We start from the raw sequence: 23,825 nt of genomic DNA on the forward strand, positions 1-23,825 counted from the left end.
ATCATAAAAATCACGCGACAATGACCCAATCGAGTTTACCAAAGAAATTTGAGGTTTTCTGAATTGCCTAAGGCGCGCATTTCGAAGGAGTAGGTCAAATATGTTAGTGATCAGTTAAACAACCAATCTGCTGAATTTTGCAAGCACCGTAGTAGCAGCAGGAATTCGAAATAGGGGAAGCGGTAGTCGATAGAGCGAGATAATTTTTCTTCAATCCCATCTCCAGCCGCGCTCACCGGGCGAACCTCCGACTTCCGGCCTTCCACCCCTACCAGGACACCGGTTTCCCCACTGATACAGTCATCCCCCGCTGGGCAACGCCACGTAGCCAACCCCAACCCCGTTTCTTCACCATGAGTTGCACACTGGTGTATCGAGATTGGGGAACGAAGCTGCCACATCGGCGCAGCGAGTGTGAGGAGGCTAGCGAGAAGAGACACGGAGACGACGGGGTCCGGAGTAGTAGGGCGCGCGACAGATGTGGGAATGGGGAACTGAGGCCGCGGAAGGCGCGAAAGGAGGAGAAGCCCATCGACGACGGCGGGGCGGCGCACGACTGCCGCCGCCCTCGCCGTCAAGCCTCGGGAGTCGGGAGAGCGAGCGCGAACCGATTTATTCCGGAGGCTCTTTTTGTAAAATGCATTGAACCTAGTGGCCCAGGCCCAGTCGAGGGCTTGGCCCAGTCAGCCTTCTCTGTCTCCCTGATGCCACCGAACCGCAAGAGGCAAGCAGCAGCCATGGATCCCGCGGCAGGAGGCGCCGGCCAGCAGCGCCAGAACAAAGCTTCGGCGGGCAAGAAGGCAAAGAAGGGCAGCGGCAGCGGCAGCGGCGGGAGATGGCCGTCGGTCAAGCCCAAGAAGGATCTCCAGATCAATCGCCTCAAGGGCACCCACCTCCTCACCGTAAGCCCTCCTTCCCGGCTCCCCTGAATCCCTATTCACTTCCCGTAATGAGCAATTGCTAGGATTGAAAGCCGCAAAGAAGCAGCCATGATTACACGGCCATCCTTGATTTTGGTGGCCTCTCTTTTTTCTGGGATTAGAGAATCTTGATTTGAGCTATCTAGACAAGCAAGCATGTTTTCTGCAAAATTGTTCTCTGTATGGAAACGCTAGTCATGGTAGACCACTATGGCCTCCTGAATTTCTGATAAGAATGACTTTTGGAAGTAGAAGCCATCTCTGATGGCATGCTATTAGATTGAAAAGAATTTCTGCCAAAGAGTATCATAGTCTTTGTTTGTTAAAAGAGGGAGAGAGAGAATTGCTAATTGTCACGAGAACTTATTAGGTTTAACTTTACCTGATCCTGGCTCTTCTGACCAATTGTCAACTTGTTATAGATTCCGGACTTCTTCACTTCCGCCGAGGCCAAGACTTTCATTGATGTTGCTGAGTCTATGGGCTTCACGCACCAGGGCAGTTTGGGGCCACTAAAGGGGGAGGCTTACAGAGACAATGATCGGATATCTGTGATGGATCCATTGCTTGCTCAAGCCATTTGGGAATCAGGAATAAACAGAATTTTTACAGACATCAGCGTTTCTGGCAAAGTAGCAACAGGATTGAATCCAAATATCAGGTTCTACAGGTATGTAGGAGTACTCTTAGAAGTTGAGCAGTGATCTGCTGCTGGGCTAATGCGATGATCACATTGTTAGAAAGCTTGAGCCGCAAATGGTATCGAATGCTGATCTTTCTTGCATACAGGTACACTGAAGGTCAGCGCTTTGGTCGGCATATTGATGAGAGTGTCGACCTTGGGGATGGTTCTAAAACGTATTATACGCTTTTAATTTACCTTTCTGGCAAAGGAAGCGCAAAGGATTCATCTGGACAAGCTCTTGTTGGAGGGGAGACTGTCTTTTATGATCAAAGAGGTGGAGTTGTTGCTGAGGTACTTCCTGGTCCCAAAATCCTCTTCTCTTTGATAAAATCACATTGAGTTTCTTTTTTCTTCCTGTCTCCTTGTTTTCTTTTTTTTAGTCTTGTTATCCCTGTACTCTTTATCCTTTAATAAATTACTGTAGGGGTGCAAACTCCTCCAGCTTGCCTCAAAAAAAAAATATCACATTGAGTTTCTCTGATTGTTACATCCAAAGAAATTCTTTTGTGGAGAACTTATGCTGCTGGTAATTAAATGAATTTTGTCTTGTGTTTGGTATGCCACTCATGCCATAGAGGCAAAGTGGATTATATGCACTGCCATCGAGTTAGTGGTCTGGATGGACAATTATGCCCAAGAGAAATGTATCGTGCACATGACAGCTTACGAGTCTTTTTTTGCAGCTCACAAGTTCATGTAGATTTTAGACTACTAGCCATTCATCCATAATCATGTGCCTGGTTTCCATGTAAAAGTTTGAAAAGGTGCCTGAGGGTGAAAAAACATTGCATGGCTCTTATCCTATATGATCAGCTGGTATTTGCCTGTGCCACACGTTAGAATGATCCTAATCTGAGGCTACTGCATGATAGGTTGCTCCAGTGCAAGGAATGGCACTCCTCCACCTACATGGCGCCAAATGTATGCTGCATGAAGCCCGGGTTGTGAAAAAGAATGCCAAGTATGTACTCCGTTCAGATGTTGTATTTTCTTAGCTGAATGCCTGAACTTGTTGTGGATCAACTTGCCGTCTAGGGCATAATGGATCTGGGGCTGGGAAGTACTTCTAGTTACTTTCCCATTTTGTAAGTTGTCATACAAGAGTCTTGTAATCTTTGCAATGTTGGAAGTGATTCTTTTGACATCAGAATCGTGTTCTATATCTATTTAAGTCTTGATAGCTGCAACCGTTGGTTACAGCTGGTACTGTTAGCTGCAGTTTCAGTCCCTCCCTGTGCTATCCGTGACGTCTTTTAGCAAAACAAACTGCTTGTAGTTTTGGTAGCCCGCACAATCAGAACAAATTATGAGCGAAACTTCAAACCATTTTTAATGACATCTCTAGTAATAATAAGCAGAGTACAATCTTATATTAACCAAAAAGAAACTAAAAAAACTTAGAACTAGCATCGTACAGGATACCAAATTCCAGGTTTAACACAGAACCAAATAAGAATTTCAGAAAGTCGGCGTATCTACTTCTATCAAGCTCACCTTTTGGAAAGTGTAATCTATCGACGTCATAAAACTAAAATTTCCACACAGGAAGGGCCACATGCTTAGCCCATGTCCACGTTTTCCGCATACAAAGTTCACTTCCGAGACCACCAACCACATACATCTACACAACTGCTTTGCTTACCATGAATCACTTCTCTCAAAATCCAAATCACTCTTGTAGCAAAACTCTGTTTTCTCAATCATAACCACAGTACATACATGAGACCTTTTCATCATCGGAGTAAATTGCAGACTTTTTCAACCAAAAGGTAGCACATGTATTCTACAGCATCAACATAACCTTGATTCTGACAGTGCCTGTAGTCAGAGTTCAGGTCTGCAAAACGAATTATGCAGTCAGTCAATCAATCAGATAACACTGCTGCTGTCGTATTGCAATGCAACAATATAACCAAGCTAATGACAAAATTCCAGAAGGTTATATATTTATGTGAAATGATGTTATAGATGAGCAGGTTATATATTCATATCATAGGGAAGGCAGGTTATATATTCATGTCATAGGGAAGGCAGAAAGACAAGCTCATCTAGAACTCAACTATATGTCTATATTCATGTGAAACGATGAGCAAAGAGCTTACAACAACTCGATGCAACTGCAGAGTAACCTAGATTTGAAATACTATAATAGAATTGTCAAGAGCGTCAACCCCAAGGGTAGGAGGCCCTCGGCTACGAAGATCGTAGCCCTGGTCCATCGTCGCCGGCGAGGTTATGCCCCTCTGCCGTCGGCTTGATATTTAGAATAGGGAGAAGTAGATTTGGGTAATACTTTGCTTAATCCTCAAATATCCCGATTACAAGATATAAATAGGCCGGTGGCCTTCACCAAGAGGGAAACTAATCATCCCTGAATCTAAGGAATAAAAATAGCAACTAATCTCAACTCTTTCCTTCTTAGCCCCTGGGCGACGTCGCGCGCTCAGCGTGCTCCCGGGCTCTGCGCTCGTCGCGCGCGCGCCCACGCCTGGCGTACGTGCGCCCCCACATGACAGAATTCTCATGATAAACAATTAAACAAGTCACACAATGAACAAGTTATTTAGTTTAACAAGCATTTAGGATAATAAGGATATTACAAATCTGTTATTTATAAATATCCAATCCAAACTTATTTTAGATCAGGTACAGGTATACTTACATCAGAAGTATTGACCAGTTTTGGACGACCTGTTTCCTTGTCTATCTCCACCTTGAGACCTATGTTAGCAATCTCTGGAGTTATAACAGGTTCTTGCATCTCAAGTTCAGAAACCTCCTTCTGATTTTCTTCATTTTCTTCAAGCAAGTTCTTAACAGCCAGCAGACCCCACTCCCTCAAGTATGGATTATCTTCATCGATGACACATTGCTGCAGTAGCAACATGATCCCACCTAACTGCCTAATCTCATCTTGCACCTTCTTCCTTCCGTTTAAGCAATTAGCAATGACCGCAATCAAATCTCTCCTGTAACCAATGTATGGGCAGACCTTTGCATTTTCAAGAGCTGGATGGTTATCTCCTTGTCCTCCTGCCATTGATTTTCTGATTGTACTTGGTGGCTCAAGCTCACCTAGGTATCTCAGAAGGCGCTGTACAAAGCCAGTCTGCAATAGCGAGTCAACAGGACGTTGAGTATCTGATGAGGTGGATTCCCAGGCACAAATGTCCCTCAGGAGCTGCAGTGTATATCCAAGGACATCGATTGCAGGGCTCCCAGTTGGAAGAGGGGACGTACCTCGGTGAGTAAAATTCACAGTTTCGGCAGCATGCTTGTGTAGATTGAAAACATCATGTGCAAAACCGTCCGAGACAGTAACTTCTTTGGGGTGGCTGTTCAAACACCTTGACAGTGTACCCAGAAGAAAAACATGCTTGGCATTATACTCGCCACTGTCTGTGTGCTCGACATCATTAGTGGAGCATAAGGCATAGAACAAGCTCTCGAACTTCTGCTCCTCAACACAGACTTTGAACAGAAGCCACTCTAACCACTCTTCCTTGTGCCCCACTGCATTACATAATTCTGGTTAGGATCAACTAAACTTGTACAGACAAAACAACAGAGGATCTTGTATAACAGCCTAATAAATCCCAGTGGTGAAGGCTACTACACATTGCAACAAAATAACCAGAAGGTTTTTCTTGTCATTATTATATATATATATATATATATATATATATATATATAAAGTATGCACCCCGATTTCCAACTAAGATAGCAGGCTCACACATATTGCCATGCAACAATCAGGTACTAGTAGAATACCAAATTACAGACAAACCTAATAACCTATAGCACCTGAAAACAAATCATCGATGTCCATAGCACGTACAGGACATTCGAACAACAATGCGGGGGAAAGCTCATCTCACCTTGCGAGGCCGTAGTGACAACTTGGACGAGGATTGGCAGGCCTAGCTCCTCGTGGCACAGCTCCTCGAGCCTCCCACGACCGCCTTCCCCGCCGCAGCACGTGTCGAGGACCATGCACAGGGGATCCAGGACTCCCTGGTCCCTGAGCCCCGCGAACTCCTGCAGCACCTCGGGGAAGAGCGCCTCCCAGACGGCGTTGCGGTGGAACTCCCCGGCGAGCGCGGCGTTCCCGAGCGCCTGGAGCGCGGCGCGCGCCACGTCGGGGGCGAGCGAGGGGAAGGAGAGCACGGAGGCGGCGACGGCGGCGGGGCCGCAGCGCTCGATGAAGGCGTACTGGTTGAGCTCGTGGCCCGCAAGGAGGTTGCGGAGGAGGCGGAGGCGCAGGAGCAGGAGGCGCGACGGGGAGGCCGGGAGGAGGAAGAGGGTGTCGTCGAGCACGTCGGAGAGGCCCTCCCGGCCCTCCGGGGTCCTGGAGGCTTCTATGAGCGCGGCGAGGGTCTCCTCGCCGTCGTCGGATGGAGACATGTTGGTGGGGGTTTAGCGTGTCCTGATTGTGATTTCTGAATCCTCCTGCCCTCCGCTCCACGGTTCCTTTTGTTCAGCTCCTGCCAGGAAGCAAATGGAGCACGGCGGCGCTGCGGCACATTGGCAGAGCTCGTCAATTTTGACGGGCCACTATGTATATACCGACTGTATATAGTCAAAATTCCATCCACACTGGGTCTAATACCGATATAACAAAAGTACTCGATTCATCACCCCATTAAATTTCTACTCTAGATTAATTTAGATTTAAGAATGAGAAATTACTAATCTTCAATAGGTTCTCTTATATTGCAAATTGCAATTGGCATGTGACAGAGGGTAGAGGCAACAAATATATACTCCCTCCGTCCCAAAATAAGCGTCGTTTGCGCTTTCCAAAAAATAACTTTAACTAAATATAGTAACAAATATTAATATTTATAGTACATAATTAGTATCATTGAAAAGATCTTTAAGTCTAGTTTTTTATCAAATTTATTTAGAGACACAAATATTGCACATATTTTCTACAAATCAAGTCAAACTTGTGACACGAAAACCTAAAACAACATTTTTTTTTGGACGGGGGGAGTAGCATAGACTATATGCGTACCTTTAGCCCTACTCACAGTGCAAGAAACATTCTATAGGAAAAAAAAAACAAAGAGAAAACCTCCCTCTAGTCAGTCATCCATCCGGACACTGGAATCTACTGTTAGAAACTAATTAAAAAAAGTACAAGACATGACACGACTGCTCCAACAGTACAACTGAATCCAGATGCATTCAACAGCATAACTTGGATGTAACCAGTGATTCTGCAAATTATTCAGAATTCTAATAACTCAGCAGTGTGCTTGATTTGAATTTTGCAAGCACTGCAATTCACACCAATAAAGAACGGAAGAGCACCAGAGTTTTTACTAAGCAAGCATTACAACAATGGCGCAGCTCTAACTAACTTTACAACCTTACAACTGGGCAGAGATTAATCTAAGCTCCAGCTTACCCTCCTAATAATAGATAATCTAAGAACACTCAGAATACTTAGGACACCTGCCTCTGTTATTTAACTTGTTGCAGCTTCGAGCAGAAGACAGATCAGTGGCCGTTGGAGATTGCAGTGGTGACACTGTCACCTTTCACGTCATAGAACCTTCGGTACATGGAGTCAACGTGCGTGAGATAATATGTACCTGCAGATAGCAAACTTGTATCTTGACTGGTCACAAAATCTTTCGCCCCATAGCGGTGCTCCATCAGTTTCAGTGTCTCGACAAATTTCTTTGGGGGAACCTGCATGGAACATACCCTCACTTTATGTTAAACACAGTGGGCTTCAGTGATAATTGAAGATTTTTTCATGAAAGAATATCGCTAATACTCACCACATGTCTTGCCTTCAATTTCTTGGAAACATCCATTATGTTTGCAATGTTTAGCAGACTGAAAGGGTGCTGGCCTTCATTAATCTTGAAAGAGAACATTGTTGATGTCAACCCACTGCCATATGAAAACATAACAATCCTCTGCCCTGCCTGGACATGTCAAAAGTACAGAAGAAAAGAAATTACTTTAACATTGGTCGGCCAGTCTTGTAAAAGCAGAGGGAAACACACACTGTAAATACTAAATAGTATCATACCAGAGTTTCATGTCTATTATGAATAATCGATGCAAGAGCGGCATAGAGTGATGCTGTATACATATTCCCAACTTGTTTTGGGATCAATGTTGTTGGCTGAACCTTGGAGTCGTACAGGTTCTTTGCAACTTGCTGAGATGCCTGTGTAGCACAGCTTAATTGATCAGCGCCAGATAGTTTGATCATGTGGAGATACTTCTAGTAATCTAACCTTTTATATACCTTTTCAAGGTCGCGACTCTGGTAGCTTTCTTCAGATGACAAGCCTGCATAGGGTGCCAATTTTTCCCTTGACTCTTCATCAACCGTGCTGCTTGATATGGGCGGGAAATCTTTTAGTTGAGCCAGTTGTCAATTTTGATAAGTGGATAAATAGTTTATTATTTGATGCACACAAAGATGCTAATATAGTAAATGACGAACCTGCAGTTTCTCAGGAAATCATTGTAGTACAAACGAGCAAAGCTTTTCTGTACAAGCTGAACAAAGCAAAAACTTATAATTAGAAAACCAGATAATAAAAAATACTTTCCAGGGAGCAACAAATTTAAGTTGCCTTTGGAAGACCATCACCTAAGATGCCATCTGTCATGTGCACTTTGCTACGGAAATCTTAAAATAAAATAGTATGTTTGTTTCTGATACCTTGTTGTATGGAGAATGGAACACAACATAATCTGCATCAAAAATTGAAAACTGCTTTCCCTCATTCTTTTCATACCTGAAATATGGGATAGTGGATCCAGATTCAGTCAGCTCACTCAACTTGGCTTTTTGCTAAAATAAAAGGGTTATAACTTACTTTTTGCAAAATACATTGTAGCAGGAGTCCAATGCCATAAGGTAGCATGTCTGTGATAGCTTCCCATCAACCACCTACACATATTGCATGACATAAATTCCTGTCCATTAAATTTCAGTTTATTGTGTCTGTTTTGGTGTGTAAGACACATGTAGACTAGAGACATACCGGATATTCACTCGCGAGATCGGGCTTGTAAAAGTCGTATACATGGGCCATATGGGATCCCCTATATTTACTTTCAAAAGAAATAGGAGCATTTGGTCCAATCAGCATTGCAATAGCAGCCGCACCACCAGTAGGACGAGCCGGACCTTCAGCGTAAACCTGAAAGAAAGGGTATCAGAGTGGATCGAAAATGTCAGCATGAGAAATAGCACGTGCTTCAAAAGGTCAAGTAAAATAATTATGTTTTAGCTAATAAATATCATCTTTACTCAAGTTACAGCGATTGAAGAATAACAACATGTCACCTACCGCACTGTCTGTGCAAACAACAAGTCCATAACGCCCATCCCATGAGTTGCTTTCAACCCAGTTAACACAATTAAACAATGCAGCTGTCCCACCATAGCATGCATTTGAGGAGTCAACTCCTTCAATATCAGTATTGCCAGATTCCTGAATTCAAATGCAGCTGTCAGAAACTGTAGCTGAAGCAAGCTCAATTCGAAAATTTTCAAGACAACTATTGAAAATAAAATGAATTATTTCACTTTTTAGCTTTATCAACAAGGATCACTGGATCATGCCTAAAAGCCTGAACCATCTACGTTTTTTTTAAAAAAAAAGAATTGAAAAGATTTTTTGTAATGAAAGAAACAAACCTCAAATATCTGCATCAGCCATGTCTTTATAGACTTGCTCTTGTCTATTACTGTTTCACTGCCAACTTCCAAACGTCCAATGCACTTTGGGTCAATGTTATAATTTTTCAGGAGGGACTTCACCACTGTCAAGCTGAACCAATATCTTAATAAGTTAGATTTATAACAAAAGGACTAAATGAGAAACAAATATTGTCTGGGTGTTGAAAATGAAATAACATTGTTTCAAATTGTGCCATTTTAAATAGGTCACAAACATTTGGATTTCATAAATGACAGGATAAGGGATCAAGGACAATTACTTTCAAAAATACATGAACTGATGTTCTGGTGTTGAAGGCAGAATCAAATAACTTAAAATCAAGCATGGCAAAGTGCTTTATTTTGGGAAAGATATGAAGAAAAGAGAAAACAATGAAAATTGGAGCATTAACCAGTATAAGCACTCAGAAAAAATAATATACCTCATCGAAATAACATCCTCAACTTCAGTGCAAAATGCCATACTTTCCTGCCCAAGCCCAATGGTATACTTCCCTTTGCTCACGCCATCATGTGTTTCCAACTCTTCCTGTAACAAATATCATGTAAATTTGCAGTACACCACAGCAACTACCAAACAGAATGATACTATACTAATAATCTGAAGACAAACTGAGGTGCTACGAGTGAATCAACTATCTCAGAATAGAAAACTGAATGTGTCCTAAAAACACCAGTTGTTTTGAATGGGGTGAAGCCCTCGTTTAATTACAATTTACAATATTATTTTTCCTTCTGTCGTATTCAAGTTTACAGATATTTTCTAAGAGATCTGACATGTTGACCTTTATTCTACTCAAATTTTTTTTTTGTAGAAATAGCAGCATGCACTTGAGGACTGAAACTACTATGCACACGACTGAGATGAAAGCTTTACTGATTTCTGTAAACATGGTGAAACAACAAAGCAATACGTGATGGATTCTCCATGGCCATATGTGCCCATATCCTGTTCTTTGGCCATCGTAGGTAGTATTGCTGGTGAACCTGTTGCGAACTGTGTAGTATGTACTAAAAACAGTTTTGCCAGATATTTGATCAGCACGAGGTGCTTAAATGCCGCCACCAGTCGTGCACGTTGAACAGGGCACAAGGGGGCTAATACTACTAGAGAGTTCGTTTCAGTCGGCATCATCTAGGCCTTTTCCTCCCCGACACAGCATTTTTCTTTCCAGCAAAACTAAGTGCCAAGAATTCGCATGTCAGCAACTACGTCTTGTTCCTCTTGCAAGATCTGGGAAGGACCAATTTTGTTTTCACGAAAAGAATGTGGACAAGGACAGTTGCTCCTTAGCCAGCTCACCAATGACCAGCAGTCTAGCAAACAGCGAGATTTGTCCTCCTATATACTTCATCTACAGTTTCCCATCGGCTCAATCGACACATGGTTTAAGTACAGCTGGAAGTACTGATCAGGAATTATTAAGGTTGATTGGTGTAGCGTTTAGTGGACAACAGTGAAACGGATGAGTGTTAGAGTGGGCCTAATTGCACTCAAGTCCCCCGATAATAGCCAGTTAAACACGGGGCACGATATTTTGATAGGCTAAAACCCGCGGAAACCCGTAAAGAGCCCGCGCAGGCGCAGGCGCAGGCGCAGGTGCAGGGAAACCACGCAAAGCGTGTGGTGGTGTCCACGCCGCCTGCCCGGCCGCATGCCTTGGACCTCGAATCGAACGGATGGAAGCGCGTGCGTGCCCGGTGCCCCCGACGACGACGAATCCAAGGGAAGAAGGGGCGAAGGGGAATGCGAATCTGGCGCGCGGGGAAACAGAGGCGGCGCTGGTACCTGGAGCACGCAGTTGGGCGGGAAGTAGATGTCCATGGCGAGGATGCCCACGTTCTTGGCCTCCGACGCCATCTCTCCTCCTCCTCCGCCGCCGCCGCCGCTGCACGCAAAACTGCAGACAGCCCAGGGTCGGTCAGGCAGGCATGCATGCAAACCGTGTGAGAGAAGAGAGCAAGTGAACTGCCAATCTCCGGCCACGGATTGGGAGATAGGAGAGAGGCCAGTACCAGTGGGAGGGAAGAAGCGGATTGGGGAGCGAGCCTACAAGAGCGGATCGCAGTTGGCAGGCAAAAGGGTGCGGGATGGGCCGGACGGGCAAGGCTTCCCCCTCCTCGGCGCCGTATATATAAGGAAGGATACACCCGGGCAACAGCGCGCAGCGCCGCTTTTTCGAAATTCTTTTCGCGTTTTCTTTCACTCCTCCGGGCTCCGGTCCTCGTCCTCCCGTCAGGACTTGGACTTGGCAGTGGCAGTGGGAGCTGCCGGCGGTTGGTGGTGGGAAGGGCGCGGGCGCGGGACGACGGCTGGAGGCTCCTGTCCGGGCTTGTCCTTTCCCTCGCCCTCCTCGAGCCTCGGTCGTATCGCCTGGTTGCCACGGGGTCCGAGCACGTGGCCAGCCACGAGTCCTGGGCCTCTGGGGAGCATCTGGTTTTGGCCCTCTTGCCTCTTGGCAAGGCTTGGAGCTGTGAGACTCCTGGCTCCGGCCTCTTTTTCCTGATCGGATCCGGCTTTTGGACCATGGTCCTACCATACTGTAAATTTGGAGTATACTATAAGTGCTAAATTTATTTCCTCACTAAAAAAAACAAGTTTGGTACATTGGCCCATGTCGCCTCTTCTGTTAATGTATATGTATGTCCGCCGTTACGCGAAGACCTCCTCATTCACCACTCGTCTCATTCTATCGCTCCTCGCATGGGAAACAACCAACCACAGCCCGTGAGTTCTCGCGTCGCAATCGCAATAAGCTACAAATGGTGTGAGTAGTACCCCGTAAAAGTCCAGCGAGAGAACACAACACGGCAGTCGATCCATCATTCCTTTCCTTCCTTGCAACTTGTACCTTTGAATGAACAACAAAATGACAAAAGAAGGTCAAATATCATGTTAAAATGCACATTCCCACGACGAGCATGTCATCTAGGGATGAAAACGGATCGGATACAGACGGATATCACTGATATCATATTTGTTTTCATATTTTTGGTCGGATTCGGATTCGAATACGGATAATATCAACCATGTCGGATAAGATATGATTGGATGTCGACATCACAAATATACGATTTAAGTATTCGGATACGGATACGGTATCGGATGTTGAATATTCGGACTCGAATATGGACAGATCTAAACCTCTCTAAACGAATTCGGTCTCGAATACGGTCGGAAAATATCCGTACCGTTTTCATCCCTAATGTCATCACTTGTAACGGAATACCTCATAACTTACCGGATGCCTCGCCCACCAGAGCATTTCTCACGGCCACACGGACCATTCCATACTGCTAATCAGTTGCGTCAACTGATAACAAAGTTGTTGTAACATAACGAGCGGTTTAACTAGGTAGACACTAGAAACTGATCCTCATTACTCTCTGCATTACTGCATGTCTGCGGGTACGGTTTACCCCACACTCTCATATCTGAGGTGACGTCGCAAAACCCTCTTCTGCTTACATGCACATGTAATACGTATACGTACACCACTACACACATACTACGACACTCCGATTCTTACGGTTTGTTTGGCACAACTCAATTTCATTAGTGAAGCTGTTTTTTCCAGAAAATAGCTTCATGAGCAACTTTCTAGATAAAGCTGAGCTGTTTTGGACAAAGTGTTTAGTAAAATAGCTTCACTAACTACTTCATGCACAGATGAGAGAGAGAAATGAGGGAGAGAGCTGCAATAAGCTATTTTTTTCAGCTTCATCCCAACTCATGTCTTTGTGAGAGGAGAAGACAAACAACTTCACCCATGAAGCTGTTTTAAAAATAAGTGTTTGGCAAAAAACAGCTCACAACAACTTATGAAGCTGTTGTGAGCTGTACCAAACAAGCCCTTATTATCCCTCAATATTCTGGCCGCGAGTAGAGCGAAGACGAATTGCGTACTCGTTGTTGACATGCAAAGGAGGTGAATGGCTTTGCTTCATTCAAACAATATATCCGCTAAATACGTATGATTCCATTGTCATTGTTATTGAGCTTTGCTACGGTACACCGTACACCTAAATGACTATGAGCTATTCATTTGATTCGATCGAATAGTTATTTTGATCATCTAGGATGTAATATATTTATTTCATTTTTTATTTTATAAAATAAGACAAATAAGGAAAGTTTTAGATATGTTAGCCGCGTGGAAGGGTATTAGTTATCATTTACGTTTTGGAATGTTTTCTGAACATTGTAATTCCGTTACATCAGTGATGAAACTTGGTTTTTACTGTGGTGGGCAAAAGTTTTAGATACAAAAAATCTTGACTAAATTTGATTAATACATGTGTGATTTGGCAAATATCTCGGCCTCTCGTCATGTACAATCTTGCATATGTGTCCAACGAAACACGAACATGTGAGTATTTGAACCCAACCGAACTACATTCTTTCTACTAACCACCCAAACAAAAGAAGGTTAATAACTCCAGACAAGCAAACAGATTAGAGACATGTGTTGTATCAATAGCATAATTTACGTAATGGTGATATTACTTTTTCTTTTCCTCTCACCTACAAAAATGAGGCAGAGGTCTATAAAATAAGGTATGTATGTTACGGTACAACCTCCCCGAGCCAATAGGAGCCAAATAGCCCTGTGTGAAGCAACCACAGACAATCAACATCTAGCAATGATAAACTTCACCTTTCACCTTTGCCACCCAAGTCTTGGCCCATCAACCTAACACAATGGCTTTCAATTGCCTTCGCTTCGTCTTTGTCTTAGCATTCACGAGCACTACCTTGGCTAGCGACAAGCATGGTTTGGCGTTGTTGGCGTCAGCTACTTATGGCGACGTTCGAATGGTGGCTTACTAGAAGCCATCCTCATTGGCACTAGGGCTGATCACACCTCTGGTTCACTAGGAGTTGCACCTGTCGGCTCTAGGGCATCACCAAAAGGATCGCCAAGCTAGATGAGCTCCTGCTGTCTTGAGCCAGCATCGTAACATTCCTCTTGCTTACCATCGCTGACCTCACCTTGGTCATGATGTTATCATCTGGGCATCAGTTTTTTCACACTTTGTTATGTGCTTCGTCCTCACCGTTGTTTGCCTTGCTCTCTCATCGTGATCATGTGGTGAATGCGCAACCGGTGTGAGCTTCTCTAGCCATTATGTTTGTGCCTATATCCCTCATGTCTAGTGTGTGAAAGGGAGCATATGCCCCCATATATAATCTCATGTGGCGAAAAGTATAAGGATATTTTTGCTTGTTTGTGATCAAAGTAAATCAATTTGTGATAGTTCTCTTATTTTTTGCAAGTTTTTTTTGCAAAACTACATTCTCTCCACTAACCAATGCATCCAATGTAATTTGATATGTAGAAGCTAATAACTCAAAGCAGACAAAGATAAAAGGCATGTGCGGCATATGTGGCATAATGTGTGTGCAGTGGATATATTACTATTTCTTTTGCTCTCACCGATAAGTTGTAAGTGGTGATATATTCTTGTTGTCATGAAATTTAAGATGTACTATAAGCACAATAATATTATCATTGGTCATCCATATCGGCTACTCAAGTCTAAACTAGCGCTACTAACAAATGCCACAACGATCTATTCCAGCGCGGGACAATGCATGACTGCAACCTCGTATTTTGCACAAAGACTGTAATTGCAAAAATTGTAGCTGATGATCCCTGCTATCACACGAAGGCAGATTGTTGGGCCCATTGCCCATTATGCAAAGCCTACGACATGTGCGCTCTTGGCCATGCCCCACCAAATACATGATGCAGGAATTAATAAGAGGTTGTAGTGGTCATTGTATAAATAAGCGGTCGAATGATCAAATCATAGCCACGACTATAGTTAAACACTCCAACTCACAAACATTATACTATGAATGTTTTAGGCTCAGTTCGCTTGTCTTATAAGATATATGTTTTCTACCGGTTAGCAGTATTTTTCTCTCACAATAAATCAGCGAACATTATTTTCAGCAGCGTTGGCTTTTACAACTTTGTTTTCAATTTATTTTTACCTCCTCATCAAATACAATACAACAACAACTTCTTCTTCTTCTTCTTCTTCTTCTTCTTCTTCTTCTTCTTCTTCTTCTTCTTCTTCTTCTTCTTCTTCTTCTTCTTCTTCTTCTTCTTCTTCTTCTTCTTCTTCTTCTCCATATTACAATGTCGAGCTAACTAATAGCCCTGCCGCATTTCCTTTTATAGATGAGGCTAGGTGTATAGTACTAGACATGTAGAACTATCCAAGTACTTCACCCATCCATTCAACGACTTGACCCATCCAGAAGAAATGCATCCTGCCATTGCGGGATTGGTCCAAGAGAGGAAGCATGGGCGCTGGCCACGAAACTGGCATGCTAGCTCCCCATCGTGCCTAGCGCTCGTGATGTATCGCGTCGTGCGAACGGAATGGAACCCGCACCGGCACGCACGGATGGGCACGACGAGTTCGAGAGTTGGTTGGGCGTTGGGTCGCTGTAGCGCAGCTTCGTTTAGGTCTTGTTTAGTTCATCCAAAAACCAAATTTTTTTTAAGATTCTCCGTTATATCGAATCTTACGGTACATGTATGGAGTATTAAATATATATAAAAATAAAAAATTAATTGTATAATTTACCTATAAATCGCAAGACGAATCTTTTAAACCTAAAACAATGTTTATCAAATAAAAAAACATTACAGTGTTAAAATCTAAAATAGATTTTGATCTAAACAAGGCCTCACGGCTCGGGATCCTGTTCGATTGTTTAAAAATTCATAACTAAAAGTATTATTTATTAATTTATTTTAAGAAAATAATATTATTTAATGATCGAAAAATTTGATGAATAAATTCAAGGGAACGGATTCTTTAAACACGGTCGCCCGGTGTTGGTGGGGGAGACGCCGGCAGATGTCCAAGTTGTGATGGATTCCGCACTAATCAAGTCGCGTCAGGTCAGCTTCTTTGTTCGTCTCTTTTTGCCGTGTACCGCCATATCGGCCGGTCGCCTTCACTTGTTCTGACGGAAATAAATAAAGTGAGGTTCACCAGGACAGAAAAACGAACACACTCGCCAGCGAGCCAACGGGTCCAAGTTTGTAGCTGTAAGATTGCTGATTTTTTTTTTAGGGAATCTATGTAAGATTGTTGATGTGCATGGCACGGCTGTAGCCGAGCCCGTTACTACTTGACAATCAGCCGTGAATATTGTCAGCTTCGATCGATCTATTAACTCCTTGTAAGATTCTCTAGCCAAATAAAGGTCTTTTTTGGCCATTTTATCTGCTTTCTGTAAAAAAAAGCCTTGGAGAAAGATGGAGAAGATAAAAGGATTGAGGTGCTCCACCAATATAACCTCCAGATCCTCCTCCTCTTCATCCCCGCCGACGTCTGCAAGCTCGGTTCCATGACGGCGGTCTCCAACAAGCAATAAGCCGGTGCTTCTCTTCGTCCAAGGCCGTCCTTGTCGGCGAATCTTAGCTGGAGGTGTGCCTGCCTCTGCTTCGTCGGCCATGCTGCCGACGTTGATGGAGACAACACCACCAGCTCGTGAGATCCAAATCTCGTCCACCGTCCTCAGCTCACTGTGAGGCCCGCGCCCTTCGAAGTAGGAGCCACTGTCTGTAAGGTGGGACCCTCGTCTGTGATGTGGCCTACATGCATCGCGATATGGTTCCCAACACAGACCGCATTCTTATCTGTGCAACTCCATCTCTTCTCCTTCCTAATTTATGTTCTTATTTTTCTTTATTTATTAGTTTCATATACACTTACATGGTTACATGTCTTCGTTCGGATAGAGACGTCCGACTCTTTTGTCCCCTTCCTTTTAGTGCCTGTACAGTGTCTGTGGTCATTGTGACTTATGTTTCATTTAGACAGCTACTTCTTCGGCGTTGGATCGACGATGCTGCCTTCATCTAGGATATCGGTTCAAGCTTCTTCTACCTCCAGCAACGTCAACAACATCATCCTTCGGTTGTCGGAATATGTCTTCTTCGATGGCTTAACTGATTCCTCTTCAACCGTCGCAATGCGCGGTCAATCCATCTGGGTGCACGCGTCCTGGACGCCTCTGCGTATACCCCTCGCTGGTAGGAAAGTCTACCTCGACGCCTTAGTCGACGCTGCTGTCTTTATTTTTGGTCAGAGGACCTTGATGTATCAACGTCTTCCTTTGGGAACCTCCTTGTATTACGACTGCTTTAATATATATGATATGTTGTTGTAAAAAAAATGCTGAAACCAATAAGTGGTTGGTCAGCTGCGTTCAAAATAGGCTAATGGGCCTGCTCTCCCTGTGTATCGCAACCACTGGGCTGTGCCCACACGGCTCCTACAGCTAGAGAGCGAGAGAGAGGTGATCAGCTAGTTAGCTGAGCGCTGCGCTTACGCTGAACTTAGTCCCGCCTATTTGCCATCTCAACCTGGCATCCACAAAAATTTAGCAAAACAAGAAAAAATAGCCTTCAATAGTTTGCTATGTAGACATTTATCCCAACTTAGCATATCCTTTCCTCCAGTGCGTAAATATACACGTGCGTATCTAGGTTCACATTCGTTCTTCGCGCTGTTGGCGCGGCTTCCTAGGCCTTGTTTAGTTCCGAAAAGTGTAAAGTTTTCGGTACTCTACCACTTTCGTTTGTTTGTGACAAATATTATCCAATCATTGACTAACTAGAATCAAAAGATTCGTCTCGTGATTTACAGCTAAACTGTGTAATTAGTTTTTGTTTTCGTCTATATTTAATGTTTTATGCATGTGCCATAAGATTCGATGTGACGGAGAATCTTGAAAACTTTTTGGTGTTCAGGCTGAACTAGACAATGCCCTAGTTGGCGCAGCTTCCTTCTCGTGGCCGGACCAGGACTCCTTCCCGCGCGCGTGACGTGGACTCCTTCCAGCGCACATCTTCTTCCCTTTTTCCCATCTCTGTTCTTCGTCATCTCGTGATTCATGTGCAGAGCTGAGCTAGATACTCCTTGTTGCGTCAAAAAAAAGAGACTCAGAGGTTCGGGGATCCTGATATAATTAGTTGTGTTATCGTCACTGAATATGATCGATCGCCTACTTAATCTATATTTAAGTTTTCTATTTTTTTGTGTACACTCAATCAGAAGGAACAAGATCGATTCTTGACGAAGATTCTTCTCAATGGAGATGACATCGAAGTTTGCACAATTCGAGCAACACGGTGTGAGGGGATACCAGTCAACAACATAGTTGTGGGTCTTTTTTTTGTTTTGCCAAGTTAAAAATAATGAATTATTGGATAGATTATATTTTTAATTTGGTATTTTTTTTAGCAATTTGTCAAAACACAACATTTGCCAAGTGATTTTTGGCAAACTGTTGGAGATGCTCTCGGTCCTGGAGCAGTGCAGTACGACCTTACTTATCTGCTCCATAGGATCGTACTGCTGCATCTCTCTCTGTTTATTTGACTGATAAACTATGATTAAAAACATTATTTGTTAATTTTTTATGAGAGGAAAACAATGTTCCTTAGGCCCTGTTTAGTTTCCTACCCAAAATTTTTTCATCCATCCCATCGAATCTTTGGACACATGCATGGAACATTAAATGTACATAAAAAAAATAAACTAATTACACAGTTTGGTTTAAAATCGCGAGACGAATCTTTTAAGCCTAGTTACAACATGATTAGCCTTAAGTGCTACAGTAACCCACATGTGCTAATGACAGATTAATTATGCTTAATAGATTTGTCTTGCAGTTTCCTGACGAGTTATGTAATTTGTTTTTTTATTAGTATCTAAAAATCTTTCCCGACATCCTTCCGATATATCCGATGTGACACCCAAACAATTTTCATCTCTAATCTAAACATGACCTTAAACGAACAAACTTCAGCCAGTAAAGAGGCAAGCACTAACGTCTGGTTGATGATCTCTGACCTTTGAGCCAGAGCGTGATTATAACTGCCTGCTTGCTCCCCTTGGTGCATGTGACGGCTGTAGAGGATCGTTCCTGCCGGGCCTGGTCAGGGTGGCTCAGTGATTGTCTGACAGACTTTTCTTTTGTTTTGTATTTAATTTCATTCATATTTTTCCTGTTTAGCATTTCACTCTATTATGTTGTCCGCACACCGCAGTCCTCGCACCAATGCTACCTACTAGTGTGGGACATCAACGGTGCATGTAACAAAGAATCCTACTGAGGCCTTATTTAGATTTAAAAAGTTTTAGATTTTGATACTGTAACACTTTTTGTTTTTCTTGATAAATATTGTTTAATTATAGATTAACTAGATTTAAAATATCCGTTTCACGATTTACAGATAAAATGTACAATTAATTTTTATTTTCATCGATCTATATTTAGTACTCTATGCATATGCCGTAAAATTTGACAAAAAATCTTGAAAAGTTTTTGCTTTTGAGGTGAACTAAACAAGACTTGAATCTTCTTCTCTTCCTGAAATAAGCCTTGTTTACTTCCACCCAAAATCTAAAATTTTTCAAGATTCCCTATCACATCGAATCTTTAGACGCATGCATGGAGTATTAAATATAGACAAAAATAAAAACTAATTGCACAGTCTGATCGAAATTTACGAGGCGGATCTTTTGAGCCTAATTAGTATATGGTTGGATAATGATTACTACAAACAAACGAAAATTCTACAGTGTCGCGATTTTTTTCCTTCACCAACTAAATACGACCATAGTAGCGCCCTAGCGACGACGACGACGTATACAATCTAGCTGCTTGTTTCTCGCATTAGTACGTTGCATTGCATCACGCACGCAACATATATCAACAAATGCAGTTTTTGTAATAAAACCTAGTATATAAATTACACAAAACAATCTCCTCCTGAAGAACTAATGCTATCCACTATCCAGGATAAATAGACGGACTAATGCTTGTCCTCAGCTCCCTTCCTGATCCACCTATCCTTCAGAATTCGCAGGCCCATATACCTGTTCATCATTAAGGTCCGTTGAAATTCAAACGCAAAGCGCGATTTCAGTTCAGTATATCAAAACAACTAGCGACGAGGAGGGACACGGACGTGAGCTTTTATTCCATCATTATTACCTGCCGAGCATCATGACGGTGGCCTGCGGGTTGGTGCCGGGCGAGTACCTGAACGTGGAGCTGTCGACGACGCGGAGCCCCTGGACGCCGACGACCCTGTAGTCCCTGTCGACGACGCCCCCGACGTGGCAGCCGCCGTGGTAGTGCCAGATGGTCATCACCGTGTCCCTGCAGTACTGCTGCAGCGTCCGCGTGTCCCTGGGGTGCCTCGGCAGCAGGTTCACCGGGAAGTATGCCGTCCCGGCGGCGCGGCGGAAGGCGGCGTCCATGGCGGTGTGGTTGGCGTAGGTGAAGCGCGAGAAGGCCCGCGACCGCACCACCCGCTCGATGGCCTCGATGCCCCGCGCGCACCGCTCCACGTCCCGCGGGTCCCGGAAGTAGTTGAACGTCACGGCGGGGTTGGCGTGCGCGTCCGCCGACCGCAGCTCGATGTGCCCCGTCGACAGCGGGCCCAGCACCTTCTCCAGGATGAAGCCGCCCCGGAACGCGCGCCTGTCCAGCCGCCGCATCACCTCCGCCGCGCGCCGCATCGCCTCCGGCGTCCGCTCCTTGGGCGGCACCGTGCCCAGCTGCCCCGTCTGTTGCATTGGATTGGATGCATGCATGCATGGCGACTGTTTCGTTATCATGAAGGCGGGGCTGCAGCCTGCAGGTGAACTCAGTGACCACAGCACGTACCATGGGGGAGAACATGCCGAAGTTGCGGGCGGCGTGGTGGGCGGCGCCGCGGCCGTGCAGCGGGATGCCGAACTGCGAGCCGCTGATGCCCTCGATGAAGCTGCCGAAGCGGGTGACGCCGACGACCTGGACGAGGGAGAGCGCCACGGGGACGGGGGACGGCACGAACACCGAGTTCATGGGGTTGTCCGCCACGCCTTGCCCGACGCCCGGCTGGTCGTGGACGGTGCGGATGCCGTGCTTCTCCAGGTGCGCGCGCGGGCCGACACCGCTCAGCATCAGCAGCTGCGGGCTCCCCAGCGTGCCCGCCGCCAGGATCACCTCGTTCTTGGCGCCTCCTCCTCCTCGCCGCAGGTACACGTGGTGCTGCACGCCCATCGGGTCCGTGAACACCACACCGTACGCCACGGGTTTCGTCGCCCCCTCTGCATGACACAGACGATGCAGCAGATTGCAGATGCATGCATGCCTGTCTGGTGAGCAAATATACAGCGTTATGGCGGCGTACGCACGCACGCGAGGTTGTCGTACCGGCACGTCTGAAGAGGATCCGCGAGACGGTGGCGTGCAGGAACACAGTGAGCCGCCTGGGGTGGGCTCTCCGGAGGAAGTCCGCGGCGGTGTGGCGGCGGCCCCTGCGGTCAAAGATGGTGCCCCCGATCTTGGTGCCTTGGACGTGCTCCAGCGTGTAGCCATTGTCCGGCGTGACGCCGGCCTGGAGGAGGCCCTGGCGCAGCGCGCGCTGCCACTGCGGCACCGCCGGGCGGAACACCAGCGCGCGCTCCACCCAGCGGTATGACGCGTTGACGAGGCGGTGGTCCCAGCCGGCGGCGCGCACGTAGCCGCCGCTGGCGCGGGTGTAAAAGCCGGCGTTGAGGCAGCTCCCGCCGCCGAGCACGCGCGCGCGGGCATTGACGACGCCGTCCTCGGAGACGAACCGCTGCGCGGGGGACATCGGGGACGAGTCCGCCAGCGCGTCCGCGAAGTGGTCCTCGCTCGACACGTTGCGGCTGCCGTAGGGCAGCCCTCCGCGCTCCAGGAGGAGCACGCGCGAGCGCTCCGACAGCGTCGCCGCCAGCGGGCAGCCCGCCGTGCCGCCGCCCACCACGATGTAGTTGTAGTAGGACACCAGCGGCGCGTCCCGCGCGTGCCGCACGAACCTGAAGTTGTACCTCTGCGCTGCAGCGAACAACATATGCATTGCCCGTGTCCGTGTGAAGTCAATCGAATGGGCGACAAACCTATTGCTCACCACCAGCATTCGCAGCTTACCTTCCGGCGAGGAGGTGACGACGGTGATGCAGAAAGAGCCCAGAACGATGGCGAACACAATGGCAACTCCGCACACCATGTGGCCAACCGGCATGGTCACGGATTCAGCTTGGGCTTTTGCTGACAAAACGTGGTGACTTTTGTGTTATATATATGCAAGATCAATGTTGTGGCTCGATTAGATAAGGAGTAGATGCCAGTTAGGTTATCATCATCAGGGCGAAGGGATAATGTCTCTGTAATGCAAAGATGGTCTCCGAGTGATGCGGTCATCTGAAAGACAAGGGCGGGCGTCATCAGAACCTTTGTGTGTCAGTGTATGGTAAACTCCGGGACTCTTGGGGACAAATATTTCAATGGCGTGAACCATGCGGATCAGTGTGCCATCCATGATGATGCAGCAGGTGAGCAGGATGATGAGAAGATAATCTAGAAACAAGTGATGGTGGTGGGGGCGTTGGGCTGCTAGAAATGATGGCCCAAAAGAGCCTACAGTATTAGTAGTTCTTTTGCTAATTGGGCCAGGCCTTTTGTTTGGTCCAATAGTGGACTGGGCAAGTGAAAATGTGTCACCGGATTGATGACCTCCCTCACTCTTGTCAGCAGAGAGGCACGTTTGGCTGTGAATTTTTCTTTTTAACAACAGTTTGGCTGTGATTGGTTTCCTTGTGATGCCCCACGAGCAAAATCAAATCGCCCACGAGCTCGAGATTGGAAAAGATATGAAAAACATATAATGTTTCTACCTAGAGTAAGTACAATAAGCTATATCAGCTAACTTATAGCCAAGACAACTTGGCAAAATTCAATGTGGATGAGAGAGAATTTTATTTGAAAAGAGAGGGTTCTTGTCGCAAGTCAGGATAGTTAACAATGTTTGCATACAGGACCTAGGGGTGACCTTCATCACGCAACATGGAATCAAACTAGTTTTTTCATCAGAATAATAAATGCTGTTGTCATATGTTTTCTTTCTTCTCCGAGCTGATGTTGTTGTACAACTTGTCTATAATCTAGTCTCTAAATATCATGGCTTGGCTATAAGCCTAGTTTATTGGGCTTGCTCAGAGAGAGAGCGAGCCTTCTAGACATCTGTGCAAGACTGGCGAGATGGAAAACGCTAGCGCGATATTCTCTTTCATTTGCAGCCAATGAAATCTCACCTGGGCTAACAATTTAGATACCGTTAGTGACGTCCTAAGGAGCAATGGGTCATCCCATATGTTGACGTTCTCCCGTTACCAATCCGCCATGTGAAGCTCTCTCTTTAAGCAAGTCGACTCCTTTTCATAGTGCTCTTCCAAGTACATGGTATATACCCATTTGAGAATGTTTGTTCGTGAGAAATACTTTGCCTGTAGCACATGTCCACATAGATTGTGAGGATTGGTAAGCAAGCTCCAAGCTTGCGGCTTAGCATGTCCACGTTAATTAATTAAATATAAATAAATCCCTAAAGCATAGCCCATCTTTGTTCTTAGAACTGGTAGGCTTTTTCCAGCAGAACTAATAGCT

The 23,825-nt window shown here is 45.3% G+C and overlaps 4 protein-coding genes across 5 annotated transcripts; 1 reads left to right on the forward strand and 3 right to left on the reverse strand.

The window, feature by feature from the left end:
- LOC8057545 lies at window positions 64-10,386 on the forward strand. 2 transcript variants are annotated; one of them, XM_021451032.1, is made up of 5 exons: window positions 64-902; window positions 1,343-1,590; window positions 1,710-1,896; window positions 2,478-2,566; window positions 10,141-10,386. In XM_021451032.1, exons 1-5 carry the CDS (start codon window positions 354-356, stop codon window positions 10,241-10,243), a joined length of 1,176 nt encoding a protein of 391 aa, XP_021306707.1. In that variant the 5' UTR covers window positions 64-353; the 3' UTR covers window positions 10,244-10,386. The 2 variants fall into 2 exon arrangements, with proteins under 2 accessions (XP_021306707.1, XP_002465978.2); XM_002465933.2 differs by lacking the exon at window positions 10,141-10,386 and having other exon boundaries at window positions 79-902; window positions 2,478-2,792.
- LOC8059475 (ataxin-10) lies at window positions 2,990-6,088 on the reverse strand. Its single transcript, XM_002468582.2, has 3 exons — window positions 5,484-6,088; window positions 4,268-5,118; window positions 2,990-3,442 (listed from the first exon to the last, which is right to left on the reverse strand). Exons 1-3 carry the CDS (start codon window positions 6,007-6,009, stop codon window positions 3,437-3,439), a joined length of 1,383 nt encoding a protein of 460 aa, XP_002468627.1. The 5' UTR covers window positions 6,010-6,088; the 3' UTR covers window positions 2,990-3,436.
- On the reverse strand, window positions 6,764-11,880 carry LOC8077981 (hydroxymethylglutaryl-CoA synthase). Its single transcript, XM_002468583.2, has 13 exons — window positions 11,342-11,880; window positions 11,115-11,226; window positions 9,748-9,854; window positions 9,284-9,416; window positions 8,934-9,077; window positions 8,625-8,783; window positions 8,457-8,530; window positions 8,300-8,375; window positions 8,078-8,133; window positions 7,877-7,964; window positions 7,655-7,795; window positions 7,398-7,547; window positions 6,764-7,305 (listed from the first exon to the last, which is right to left on the reverse strand). The coding sequence occupies exons 1-13, from the start codon at window positions 11,863-11,865 to the stop codon at window positions 7,111-7,113; spliced, it is 1,959 nt and encodes a 652-aa protein (XP_002468628.2). The 5' UTR covers window positions 11,866-11,880; the 3' UTR covers window positions 6,764-7,110.
- On the reverse strand, window positions 20,074-22,404 carry LOC8077982 (protein HOTHEAD). The gene is made up of 5 exons (XM_002468584.2): window positions 22,311-22,404; window positions 21,570-22,217; window positions 21,039-21,463; window positions 20,361-20,938; window positions 20,074-20,242 (listed from the first exon to the last, which is right to left on the reverse strand). The coding sequence occupies exons 1-5, from the start codon at window positions 22,402-22,404 to the stop codon at window positions 20,179-20,181; spliced, it is 1,809 nt and encodes a 602-aa protein (XP_002468629.1). The 3' UTR covers window positions 20,074-20,178.

This window comes from Sorghum bicolor, chromosome 1, assembly GCF_000003195.3.
Source record: "Sorghum bicolor cultivar BTx623 chromosome 1, Sorghum_bicolor_NCBIv3, whole genome shotgun sequence".
Classification (NCBI taxonomy): Eukaryota; Viridiplantae; Streptophyta; class Magnoliopsida; order Poales; family Poaceae; genus Sorghum; species Sorghum bicolor.